The 13890-nt window shown below is 36.7% G+C and overlaps 1 protein-coding gene across 1 annotated transcript; it reads left to right on the top strand.

The window, feature by feature from the left end:
• The first annotated feature begins 6884 nt into the window (after positions 1 to 6884).
• On the top strand, positions 6885 to 7969 carry LOC145636894 (protein FAR1-RELATED SEQUENCE 2-like). The gene is made up of 2 exons (XM_081688431.1): positions 6885 to 7015; positions 7261 to 7969. Exons 1-2 carry the CDS (start codon positions 6885 to 6887, stop codon positions 7967 to 7969), a joined length of 840 nt encoding a protein of 279 aa, XP_081544557.1.
• Positions 7970 to 13890: the final 5921 nt, after the last annotated feature.

Genomic DNA, 13890 nt, shown 5'->3' with positions numbered 1-13890 from the left:
GTTTTGCTAGCATAATAAATAGCATGCAAAACCTTATCCTTCCTCTGTCCGAGCACGGCTCCTAGTGCAAAGTCACTTGCATCACACATGATCTCGAAAGGGAGGTTCCAATCGGGAGCACATATGATGGGTGCCGATATCAAAGCCTGCTTAATCCTGTGAAAAGCCTCAAGACACTCGTCAGTAAAAATAAATGGGGCATCCTTGAGCAAAAGCTGTGTCAGTGGTTTAGCAATTTTAGAAAAATCTTTGATAAAGCGGCGATAAAACCCCGCATGACCCAAGAAGCTTCTAACTCCCTTAACATTGACTGGGGGAGGTAATTGCTCAATCACTGATATTTTAGCTTTGTCTACTTGTATGCCTTTATCAGATATAATATGGCCAAGGACTACTCCCTCTGTCACCATAAAGTGACATTTCTCCCAATTAAGTACTAAGTTGCATTCTTCACATCTTTTCAAAATTTTAGCGAGATTAATTAAGCATGAATCAAATGAAGAACCATATACGCTAAAATCGTCCATAAAGACCTCCATAATAGACTCTATGAAATCAGAAAAAATGCTCATCATGCAACGTTGAAAGGTAGCAGGTGCATTACATAAACCAAAGGGCATTCTACGATATGCAAAAGTGCCATAAGGGCATGTAAAGGTGGTCTTTTCCTGATCTTCAGGGTGGATCGGAATTTGGAAAAATCCCGAATACCCGTCCAAATAGCAAAATAATTTGTGATTAGCTAACCTCTCAAGCATTTGATCAATAAAGGGGAGAGGGAAGTGATCCTTTTTAGTGGCGATATTTAGTCTACGATAGTCTATGCACATACGCCACCCTGTTACAGTTCTAGTGGGAATTAATTCATTGTTATCATTAGTTATCACAGCCATCCCACCCTTCTTCGGTACTACCTGCACAGGACTTACCCACTTGGAGTCAAAAATAGGATAGATGATACCTGCATCAAGTAATTTCATCACCTCTTTCTTGACTACTTCCTGCATGTTTGGATTTAATCTTCGTTGGGGTTGAATGCAGGGCTTGTAATTTTCCTCTAGATGAATCCTGTGCATGCAAAAATCAGGGCTAATACTCTGATCATCAATACTATACCCTATAGCCTTCTTATGGGTTTTGAGAACCCCTAGAAGTTGGGAAGATTGTAGGTCAGTGAGTGCAGTACTGATGATCACGGGGTGTAGTTCCTGCTCATCTAGAAAAACATATTTTAAATGAGAAGGGAGAGGTTTTAGCTCAGGTTTCTTGACCTCTGCAGGTGTTGATTCCTGAACTAAGTTTACTACCTTCATTGTCTCCTTGGGGCTTAACTCTTCGAAGGAAAGAGCATTTTCAACATCCTGTATCTCATTACCCCAAATGCTTGCATTGTCGCTAGATAAATTCCCGCAGAGAACTTCCTCCAAGGGATCCTTCGCAAGGACCTGTGGCAAGCTATCAACACAAATATCGTCCATTATATCAATTGTATCAATATAAAAACAATTTTCCTCTAACATAGGCCCTTTCAAAACCTTCCCTAAATTAAAGGTAACGTTATCGTCACCTACAGAAAGGGTTAGTTTACCATTTTTCACATCAATAATAGCTCCTGCAGTGTGGAGGAAAGGCCTACCTAATATAATGGGTATTTGTGTGTCCTCTTCCATATCTAAAACAACAAAATCAACAGGAATAAAAAATTTACCAACACTGACAGGTACGTCCTCTAAAATACCTAAGGGATATTTTACCGAACGATCTGCCATTTGCAAAGTTATATTAGTAATTTTGAATTCCCCCATATTTAATTTAGCACATATAGATGATGGTAGGACACTGACACTAGCACCCAAATCACATAAAGCTTTATCAATAAAAACATTCCCAATGTGACAAGGGATAGAAAAACTACCAGGATCCTTTAATTTAGGATGGGATTTATTTTGCAAATAAGCGCTACACTCCTCTGTGAAAGCTACAGTTTCTACTTCATTAAAGGCCCTTTTCCTAGTCAGAATGTCTTTCATGAATTTAGCATAAGCAGGTACTTGAGTGATTAAATCAGTGAAAGGAACTGTTACCTGCAGGTTTTTCACAACCTCTAAAAACTTACCGAATTGTTTATCAAGCTTACTCTTCAGTTGTCTATTAGGGAATGGAAGCTTGATAACTGGGCTCTGCACAACTCCTCCCTTATCCTACAATTTACCCTGCACAGAAACATTAGTAGGGTTAGTATCTTTTTGTAGCCCTGCAGGGCTAGCAGGATTACCGTTTGGTATAGAGGAATCTAGATCAGGAACTGGTCCATCTTCCTTTGGCATAGGAGGTCCATCATAATGTGAACCACTCCTTAGAGTGATTGCATTAGCATGATCTGTAGGATGGATAGGTTGTGATGGTAGAGCTCCCTGCTGACGGGATTGTAGGGTAGATGAAAGTTGTGCAATTTGATTGTCCATGATTTTATTATGGGCTAGAATAGAATCAATTTGCGCATCCCTACTCTCCATGTGCTTTTGCATATTAGCTAGCATTGCTCTAATTTCTGTCATGGCAGGGTCGGAAGATGATGAGGGTGATGCTTGGCTTTTCTGGCCGGCATTAGGATGATAATATTTTTTCTGTGGTGGGGGTTGCTGTTGTGGTTGTTGTGGAGGTGGAGGGTTTTGTACATTGGTACTCCGGTATGAAAGATAAGGATGGTTTTTATAACCGGCATTGTAGGAATTGGAATAGGGGTTATTTTTCCTATAGGTTTGGAAGGAATTAACTTGTTCCATAGAGCTCCTACAATCTTGCTCCCAATGACCTACAATTCCACAATTTTCACAAAAAGATTCATGGTTAGCAACAGCAGAAACATTAGCTACAGAGTTAGGATCAGCAGTAAGATTATCTAATTTTTGGCAAATAGATGTTAATTGAGCTTGCAAAAAGGATACGGAATTGACATTATGTTTTCCCTTTTTTGCAAACCCCCTCGGATTCCCATATTGGGAATTGTGTATTGCCATGTCTTCGATAACCTGTCCTGCATCATCCACATTTAAATTCATAAACCTCCCACTAGCTGCCGAATCTAGTACTGATCTAGAAGAATTTCCAAGTCCATTATAGAATGCTTGGATCAATTGCCATTGTGCTAGATTGTGGTGGGGGCACTCTCTCTGTAGATCCTTAAACCTCTCCCAAGCCTCATATAATGTTTCGTCGGCCTCTTGAGCGAAGTTCTGAATAGCACTTCTTAGCACCGCTGTTCTCTCTACAGGATAATATTTATTATAGAAATTCAAAGCAAAAGTTTCCCAGTCAGTAATACCAAGTGCAATTCTATTCAAACCATTAAACCATAATTTTGCTTTGCCACATAATGAAAAGGGAAAGAGAATCTCCCTGATTTGGTCCTGCGTAACCCCGGCTTGTCTAATGGTGTTACAATATTGGCAGAAATCTGCGATGTGAAGATTAGGATCTTCACCCTTAGCTCCGCTGAACTGCTTCCTCTCTATCATAGTGATAAATTGGGGCTTGATCTCAAATTGAACTCCATCTAGAGCCGGAGTAGGAGTAAGGTGCGGGAAATCTGTGAGCTTTGGTTGCGAATAATCACTTAGTTTCTTCTAGGCCGTCATCTCTGATTCTGAATCTGAAGGAATATCTGTATCACTAGAATTAGGGGGAGGATCTCTTCGATCGTTGTCCTCCTTAGAACCCGCCAGAATTTGTCTATAGAGTCTCCTTTGCCTATGAAAAGAACGCTCGATTTAGGATCAAAAGGGATGTCACCTGATCTAGAACACCTGGGCATAAACAAAGAACTAAAGACAAATATGAGATTTGCCTCAAAGAACTAATGTTCTCTGAGGCAAAAAGGGGATAATCTAGACTACAAAAATATAATCAGAAAATAAAAATAAAACCGTTTCCCCGGCAACGGCGCCAAATTTTGACAAGGTAAAGTCGTATCCCCTAATCAAAAATAATTACCTAAATCACTAACTAAGGTAGATAGGGAAGTAGGGTCGAACTCCATAGGGAAACAGGTCTTTTTAATTCTAATTAATTAATATAATCTAAATTATCTAAGTAACCAATATTTTAAATGTGAATTCTATACTACGAAGAATGAGTTTAGGAAGAAAAGAATCAATAATAAGGAAACCTAGGGTCACAGGTTCACCAATAATTAATATTCCGGGATAGAACGAAGTAATTAATAATTAACAATGCATAGATAATATGATTAACAGGCTCTCGCAATTTATTAACCAACATAGATCTAACAGGCTCTCGCAATTTATTAGACCTAAGTTCCTATTAAAAATAGCCTTTAATATTAAATCAACATCTGCTCGATTCATCAATTCAATATTGCTAAACATTCACAAACTATCCCTTCATATTAATTATGGATCCCCATAAACCCTAGAATTAAACTACTCACTAATCATCATAACTAATCCAATCAAATAAACAATTAATAACATAAACAAGATAATAATTAAAATGGCTGAAATTAAAAGGGGAAGAAATTGTACCAAAATAAATCTGGAATTAATGAAGGAATTAAGAACAAGAGTTTAGAGAGAATTTAAGAGAGAGAAATAATACTAAGTAGAGAGAGAAAGTCTACGAGAAAGAAGGTAAGTAAATAATCCGTACAAAACGTATATATACTTCTCCTAAAACAAGAATTAACTAAACTTAATCAGACACTAGGAAAAACACGCGCCCGATCGGGCCCGCCTTTTTTACCACGCCCAGTCTAATATGCCGCGCCCGATCGAGCCTACACTCACCCGATCGGGCGCGCCTTTCCTTGATAGCATTCATGCGCGCAGCCGCCCGATCGGGCGTATGCTTGCCCGATCGGGCCCGGTCTTCATCTTCAAGGCTTGGACTTCGATTGGGCTAGATTTCTCGGCCCAATCCATATTTCCTCTAGGGTCTCAAATACATGGTCCAATTGCCTCGTGATCCAAATAACCGAGCCCTTAATCACCGGCTCGATGGCTCTAGCCGGCCTTGGGCTCCAAAAGTGGTCGTGTTCCTCCAATGCTCGTAGTCGCTTCATAAAAATCCCGGGAAAATGCTCCAAAGGTGCAATTCCCTGCAAAACTTAACCAAAACTACGAAAACACTAGAAAACACATATTAGTAATAAAAGTGGCCCGAAAGAGCCAGAAACACTACTAATAATGACCACGGGACGGGGGTAAAACACTATATAAAATAGACATATCACATGTTCCCTTTAAACATGCAATATAGTGATCATAAAAATAATAATAGAATAAACATTACTATTGGAAGCAATTCAACAATAATAGCGTTAGTCAAATTAAATATAAAATAACCCTAATCATGATACTAGCAATATTAAAATAAAATAAGAGTAATTAAATTAATTAATTACTCACATTCTGCGCGTTCCTTTAAATTGCTACATCATGAATAAATTGTTAGTAACTTCAATAAAAATATAAATAAAATGGAAATTAAATTAAAGTAGAGTTGATTTGGTCCAAACCCTCAGTTAATTCTACCTTTCACGCCTTGGTTTAAGTATAGAACTTTGGGTAAAGTATGGACTCCTTGGGGTGCTTAAGGAAGGAATGAAAGAATAGGGAGGCTAGTGTTTTAGGCTAAAAATGGAGAAGAGAATTATTTTATGATCAAACTTGTTGATGTTTGAAAAAAGGGGAGATATGACCTCTATTTATAGAGAAAAAAGAAGGTCGAAGAATCAAGAAAAGATAAGAATTCGAATCGGATAAAACTCTTGCGATAGACAACAGTTTTTGCGGTTTTTATTTTTATCATATCTTTTGAAATCGGAATAAGATGAATAAGATATCGTTGGAAAGCTCTTGAAGTCTACTTTCTAACCAATTAGAATCATATTAAAATGTTTTGTAGAATAAAAGATATGTCCGAAATAGTGAGACGGTGTCAGTTTTGGATAGAGTTTGACATTTTATTCATATCTTTTCCGTTATAACTCGGAATTGATATTATATTATATCATTGGAAAGATAATTTCAAGGGCTATCCAACCGTATAAAATTTGGATAAAAAATATGAGGCACGAAAATAATATCTGTCTATCTTTGAATGTCTTTCAATTCGAATAAAATTAGGACTTTCTAAAAAAGGAGTTTTATTCAATTTCAAACTCATAAATCTTATCTTTTCGAAAATGAATAATTAAGATCTTTTAGAAACTTATAGAAGCTACTAATTAATCCTAATTTGTTTAGGAATTGGATCAAATAATTTGGACCCTCCACGTGATCATTGGGTCGTAGGTAAGGTGGGCTTAGGTTCGGTTTGGGCTCAGTTTAATATTTTGGCCATAACTTATTCGTTATAACTCGGATTTGAGCTTATAATATATCGTTGGAAAGCTCTTTTAAAGCCCCATCCAACTATTCAATAAACGTTTTTACAAAAAGGACACGAAATGAATGATTTTAAAGGACACGAAATGAATTATTTTGGGTTTAAAGGCACGAAAAAAGGAAAATAAGTTATGGTTTGAGGAAATGGGCTAGGAATTGGGTTGGTTTATGAAATGGAAATATGGATTTAAGCACTCCAAGATTAAATACTCAACCCGACCAATAATGGCGGTGAAAGGTTGTTCATCATCGGGTTTGGTTTTGGGGAGACATTTTTAGGTGTCTACAGTTGTGCTCTTATTTCTCGTGAAAACACTGAAACCTTCAAGTTAGGTGATAGCTTACTAATTTTGAATTTTGTAATTGTATTTCATTTGAATGTAACATTTGTCCGAGATATTTCTTTGATTTTGTTGTTTATTTAATTTTAGGTGGGTGTTTTCTACTTGGATTGATGCCGTAGGGGGGACCCCTCCAATGGCTATCTTGACTGATCAAGATGCAGCCATGCTCAAGGCGTTGAAGGAAGTTATGCCACAAACACGACGTAGATGGTGTATCTGGCATATAACTGAAAAATTTGGCAGCAAGTTAGGCAAGTGTAAAGGGTATGCTTAGTTTAAAGATGAGCTGAAGAATATCATTTATGATAGTTTAAGTATGGAAGAGTTCCAATTGAGGTGGAAGGAGTTTATAGCTACGCATAAGCTAGAGAGTAACTTGTGGTTGGCTGTTTTGTATTCGGAGATGGAAATGTGGATTCCGGCAGCAATGAAGCACATGTTTTGGGCTAGAATGAAGACCACTCAGAGGTCGGAGAGCATCCATATTTTTTCTATGAGTTTTTTGATAGGCATACTGGTCTATGTGACTTTGCTGAGAGATATGTTAGGGCTATGGAACACCGCATTGAAGCAGAACGGTTGGCTGATGGGAATTCTACTATGTATCTTCATACCCTACTAACAGATTTTAAGATAAAAGAGACATTTAGGAATGTGTATACGGATGCGAAATTCGTGGAGGTGCAATGGGAGTGTAAGAGGTTGATGTACTGTAATTGCAGAAGCAGCAAGGAGATTGAAGAGGGGTTGTATGAGCACCTTATTAAAGATAGAGTGTATAATTACAGTGACATTGACAAGAAGGAGAAACTGATTAATCGGTGGAGAATCTACCGGGTATTATACAATGAAAAAACACAAGAAGTTGAATGTGAATGCATGTTGTTTGAGTGCAATGGGATTCTTTGCATGCATTGTATTAATGCCCTTGAGTCCCAACAAATCCCTAATGTCCCGAAGAAATACATTTTGGATAGATGGCGGAAAGATATTTACCGCAAGCATACTAGAGTAAAAGTCGCGTACCATGACCTGTCTAAGACTGAGGAAGTGCTTCGGTATGATAAAATGATGGTTGCATTTGAGACAATATCATGTCTTGCAAGTGAGAATGATGAGGCATTGAGAATGGTTATTGATGGGCTTCAACAGTTAGAAATGCAGATTAAGAAGGTAGTGAAACCAGCTCTACCTATGAGCAATGTTGGTAGGCCTTGACTAACAGCATGCCACATAGTGTTAACAACGCACCCCAATTCTGTACTCCTTCCTCTGTGGGCAGGAGTGTTGTTGTAGGTGCACAATTTGCCGATTGTGGTGAAGATGATGATCATGCAGTGGTGAATGTTGAGCTACCAGTTGATGGTGGCATTAAGGATCCGCCAACAAACAGGGGGCCTGGGTGTGTCAGAGCTATAAGGTTTATGACGACGTACGAGGAAGTGTGTCGTCAAAAGGAGGAAAGGAGAAAGAAATACGTAGAGAAACGGCGGCGAAAGGAGCGAGCCAAAAAAAAGCAGGCATATGCATCTGGTGATGAACACGAGATGATTGATAAAGGTGTAGCAAGGCAGATTGACTTTGATCACAGCTTAAGTCAAAGTTTGCAGGTATTTTTTCCAAAGTAATGCAATATTATGATTCTGAAGTATGTTTCATGAATTCTGCTTAGCCCCACGAGAAAGAATCCCTTGTGTTTGTAGTTCAAAACATAGGCTGTAAACTTGCAATATTGTTTATACAACATGGTTAAGAAAGTGGAGTCCTTGGGCCAATTTGTTACTTCTTTTTTCATTTTTGAACTTGATGTTGCATTTTTTTTATGAACTTGAGCAGTGTAGCGAAGACACTGTGGGAAACCAGATTCTTCTCGGATAGGATGGTGTAGCCTTTGAGTGCGGTGATGTTTCAGAGCAGTGTTGCTATGATGGGGTGTTGCTTGAGGATGATTTTATAGCCAGAAATGGTGTACAATGGGGTTATAAAGTTAGATAATTAGAATAATTGAGTTATAATAATTGCTTGTTATTGATTATTTGACAGGTTGATATTATAATATATGATAACTATTTGAAACATTATAAGTTAGATAACCATTGTGTTTGGATATTGGGCCTTATCTGTTAGATATTGGGCCTGAATTGTTCGATATTGCAATTAATGGTTGTCTAATTTGTAATTTATCATACACTACTTGACTAATCTTCTTTAAATGGACTACTAATCTGCAAATTGGGCCTTAATTGCTACACATGGTCCAATTTGTAATCTATGTTTTTTTGGTTGACTATTCTTCTTTGAAGTTAAGGAAGGTCATTGTGTTTGCAATATTGTATTTATCAATAAACATTGGAATTTTGGTTTAATTATGGAAAAATAACTAACATAAAAATTGTTATTTTTTTAAAATATATGCTAAAAATAACTAATATTTGTCCCCCACTTACATGTATAGCATGGGAATAAGGGAGCGGTCGAATCCCCGGCCAAAGTTGGATATAACATATATATATGAACTACCATGATAATGTCGAAATTAAAGTTAGGAGTCTAAACATAGGAATACAAACATAATTGTTCGATAACCGGAATTTAGGAATATCCGGAACATAGAAAATATTACATAATAAAATTGAGACATAGTTCATAACCACAACTGAAAATAAAACAACCCAACATAAAAAGAATAATAGCAAGATCAAACATGGCAATAGCTTCACACCCCAAATTACTACTCCTTGTCACCACCAGGACCCTCATTCGCCATTCGCACCCGCAGAAGTACTAGCTCCATCTTCACCTTGCCCCTTAACCTACATTATACATCTTTAGTCAAAGAATGTATTAGTTATGGTGATGTCCAAATAAAGTAACCATAATCATGTATCAAATTTATATTATGAGAACAATGTGAAGAGGGGCTTGAGACTCACTTTGAGAGATCCCACCCCGAGAAACTCGCATGCGCCTCCGGAGTTGAACATAGTTTCACAATGCACTTGACAAGCATCCCATAACACAATGATACCCCCTATGGAACCAAGACCAGGCAGACAAGCCTCTTGAAAGTTTGTTTTCAGAATTTTAGCATACAATTGGGTCCAGTTCCTAAGGGTAGCTCGAGTCTCAAGGAGTATTATAAGTCCGGGATTGTGCTTATCAACTACGGATTGGAAATTGGCAACAAATGATGGCCTAGATACATCACGAACATTCCACACTATAAAAGGTGTTCCTATTGGCAAGCTTTGGGTATTTGGTTCAATGGTGGGAGTAAGTCTTAGGCCATAATAGCGAGAAGCAGGAGCTTCGGGAATTAGGTTGTAACACCCTAGAAATTCCTTTCTTTTAAAATACCTGTTTTGCCCTATTTAAAAATTTAAATAGGAATATCTAAGATATTACCACCACCGTGAAAACGGCTAAGGCAATTATCAAAGATACATAGTGGACTATCCTTAAAACCATCCACAACAAACCAAACCAAACCAAACGAAAGTAAAGTCAAACAAAAACAACCTACAACTTGGAACCATTGTAGACCCTTAACAAAACCAAATGAAACGTGAAAACCTTTACAGTAGTCTCACAAGCATAATAATAATATAATCAATAAAGCAATAAATCACATCATAGTCCTATGGAAACTAAGCATGATTCGCTCTTCACTCATGCCCATCATGAATATGCTTCATCACCTGAAAACCTCCTCTCTACTTGTCCCCACTACTCGCCATTAGAAAATGGGTCGTCGTAGGGCCAAAGTAAAGACAAGGCAAAAACACACAAACACACACAATCAGCAAAGCTGAGTACATAAGCGTAAATAAACACACTAACATGCTTTCACCTATCAACACACCCTTACCTCAATGCACCTGTGAAAAAGCACACACCACATTCAACAAGACTCTTTAACTAGACACTAAATAATTTATTTAGTGTTGATTACGCATCGAATGGGTTTCCAACTATCCCTCCCCCAAATAAATTGAGGTTAACTAACACGGGAGCTAATCGTGCCAGCGACAAAACCACTCAAAGGTGGCGGAATTCCTGCGCATAATAATAAATAAAAAGGAATGTACAACGTCCTGTACTCTATTAGAAGTTATGGTTAAATATAAAACCCCATAACTCTCCCCATTGTTCATACTCAAGGTATATACGTTCCAAGAGTTTTGGTGCGTAATCTCTTACACTTTACGTTATTTACATGTAATTGGACTTGGTGATGACTCTCTAAGCATAATAAATCAATCAACCTTAATTATTCAATCAACCAAACATACCAATTTAATTCTTGAATAATTAGTGACCACATATTATTTAATGTTGAACCCTTTTTAATTCTACCTCAGTGTCAAAGACACCTTAAACGCATAAAAGCGTCAAAAATCCTATCCCTCGGTGTTAAAAACAACTTAAGTGCACAAAGGCACCAACATACAATTTATCCCTTGTGGACATAGACACTTATATAACTCCTTCCTCATGCTTAAAGCATCAATAAAAATTATTTGAACCATAATAAAATACCTTTTCAATATTCCAAACATAATTAAACATGTAGTTTAATTAATCATGCATTCTAACATGCCATAAATAAAAGTGTGGTTCAAACACGAAATGCCCAAATATAATTTTCCAATCCATAAACCATCACAAATAATTCATGCTTCACAATTCAATCACCAACACCATTAATTCACAATTCTATACATAAACCTTAGCATGATACTACTTGTAATTGATTGAAATCAAGCCTAGCATGGTTCTACATCATCAAAATATATGCTAAGTACGCGAACGTACCTCAATTAAGCCCGTAAAGTGGCCAAATACACTACAACACCTCTCGAATCACGTCTCCTACATAAAGGGACAATAATACTATATCAATTGCTCTTGTATACACAATTTCCAGCAACTTAAATCCACTTTAGACTATTTAAAATAATCTGAAAATTATTTAAAAACCCCTAATTAAACTCTTCTTTAATGGGTAATTAAACCCTTTTATAAAATCGCAAATCTACTACTTTAAATAAAATTCCAGCAACATATTTCATCAAAACTCCCTTAAAAACTTGGTTAAAACATACTATTATGCCCAATTAATCAATAAAATCAATAGATAAACAAAAGCCCCAAATCAAATAGTATAAGAACCCTAAAAATTACATCTTTAATAAATTAGAAACCCTTACTTTAATTATATCCAAATCTGAAAATAATACTTATAATAATAATATGAAATTATATCTGTAAATCAATTAAAACATGATTTGATACTAAATTAACCATTTTGAAACTAATAAAATCAAAACTAAACTAATAAATAAAAATAAGAAAAGGAAGAGGAAGAGAGGAACCAAGCCAAAAAGGGGTGGTGGCTGGCGGCCTGCTGCTGGCCGGAGGTGACAGCGGCGCCGGCGGACAACTGCGGTGGAGCCGCGACAACAGTGAGGTGGTGGTATCCGTGTTCCTACATGAAAACAAAGAGGGGATTAAAGGAAAATAAAGAAGAAAAAGAAAAAGAAAAGAAGGGAAAAGAGGAGAGGGGAAAGGCGTGGCTGTTGGGGTCGCCGGCAGGTGGCTGACGGCGGCAGTACCACCGGGTGGCGTGGCTGCTATGTTCTCACGGGAAGGAGGAAAGGGGAAAGAAAAGAAAAGAAGAAGAAAAAAAGGAAAAGCAAAGGAAAAGAAAAGAAAAGGAAAAATAGTCCATTTTGACCATTTGACTTTTTGTGTGGGAAATTTTGGGTATCTAGTAGATATATATAGTGTAGGGTAATTAGTGTAGGTTTGGGCTTTGTATAGTCATGGACTTAAAATAGTTAACCCAGATACAAAAGTAGGATGAATTGGTTTATTGACTCAAATATAAATACTTTCTTTATTAATAATCCAATAATTAAAATGGTTTGACCCAAAATATACTTCATAAATAAATAAATAAAATATAAAATACGTTAAAAATACGGGGTATTACAGTCTACCCCCTTAAAAAAAGTTTCGTCCCCGAAACTTGGGTACGAAAGCAAGAAAAGGTTCGCTTGAAAACGAATAAGTGCTTGTAAATCTGAAAATTTCCTTAATATTTTTAGTTGATGTACTTTTGTGATACTTACTTTCTACCTCATCTATTCATTTATACACAAACTAGTGTGCAAAGTAGCCAACTTACTAACCATCTTACACAAACTAGTGTGTAAGATAACAACTTTACTAGCAAACTTACACAAAATGATGTGTAAACTATTAAACTATTTAACAAACTCACACTACTATGTGTGTAAGATTCAACTTTAGTAATAAACTTACACATCCTAGTGTGTAAAATAATCACACTTATCAACTAAATCTGTGTAAAACTTGACGAAAAAGCACTTTAAAATGCCGAAATTAAGGAAAAAGCGCGTAATTCTACCGCACTCTACCCCCCTTAAAGAAAACGAGTTACGCCCCCGTAACTCCACTTAATCTCAACTATAGAATTATGTTGTTTTCTTTCTCATTTAATCCTTGGTAAAATCATAATACTTGTTTATATTTAGTCCTTGTTGCAAGTACCAAAAGTCTCATCAATTCCTTACTCATTGTACTAATAACAATCAATTTTCATCCACACCATCTTTTACCAATCCTCTATTAAAAGTATGAAGCACTTTGCTATTCAAAACCTTGATTTTGTCAAGCTTTCTCTTGATTAACTTGGTTACACTCAATAGTTTCCTTTGCAACTCATACATTTAGTCAATGTTCTTTCACAATGACTTATGAAAATGTCATATACCTTACCAAGGTCCAATAATATGCCAAGTTATTCGCCACTTTAGCAATTCTATGCAAATTCATATATTTCTATATACTTTTTGGCTTATCCTCTTTATTCTTTCCAAACTTTATCCTCTGTTTTATGGGTTACACTTTCAATAGCACTTGTCCCTAGTTCAGCTTGCAACACTCAATCCATACTTGGAAAATGATCACTTTCTTCTCTATAACTTTAGAAGTTTAAGTCCTTAAAATGGGTATCTCCCATATGTTCCATGACATAGTGAATTATCACAGGTTTTTCTACACAAACCTCAAAATATTGGCATAATGTTGGCTTGCATGGTGACTTTGTGTTT

The sequence above is a fragment of the Chenopodium album genome, chromosome 6 (genome assembly GCF_948465745.1).
Source record: "Chenopodium album chromosome 6, dcCheAlbu1.1, whole genome shotgun sequence".
NCBI lineage: Eukaryota > Viridiplantae > Streptophyta > Magnoliopsida > Caryophyllales > Amaranthaceae > Chenopodium > Chenopodium album.
Note: the sequence above shows the minus strand (reverse complement) of the source record. Positions and strands in the feature narration are given on the sequence as shown.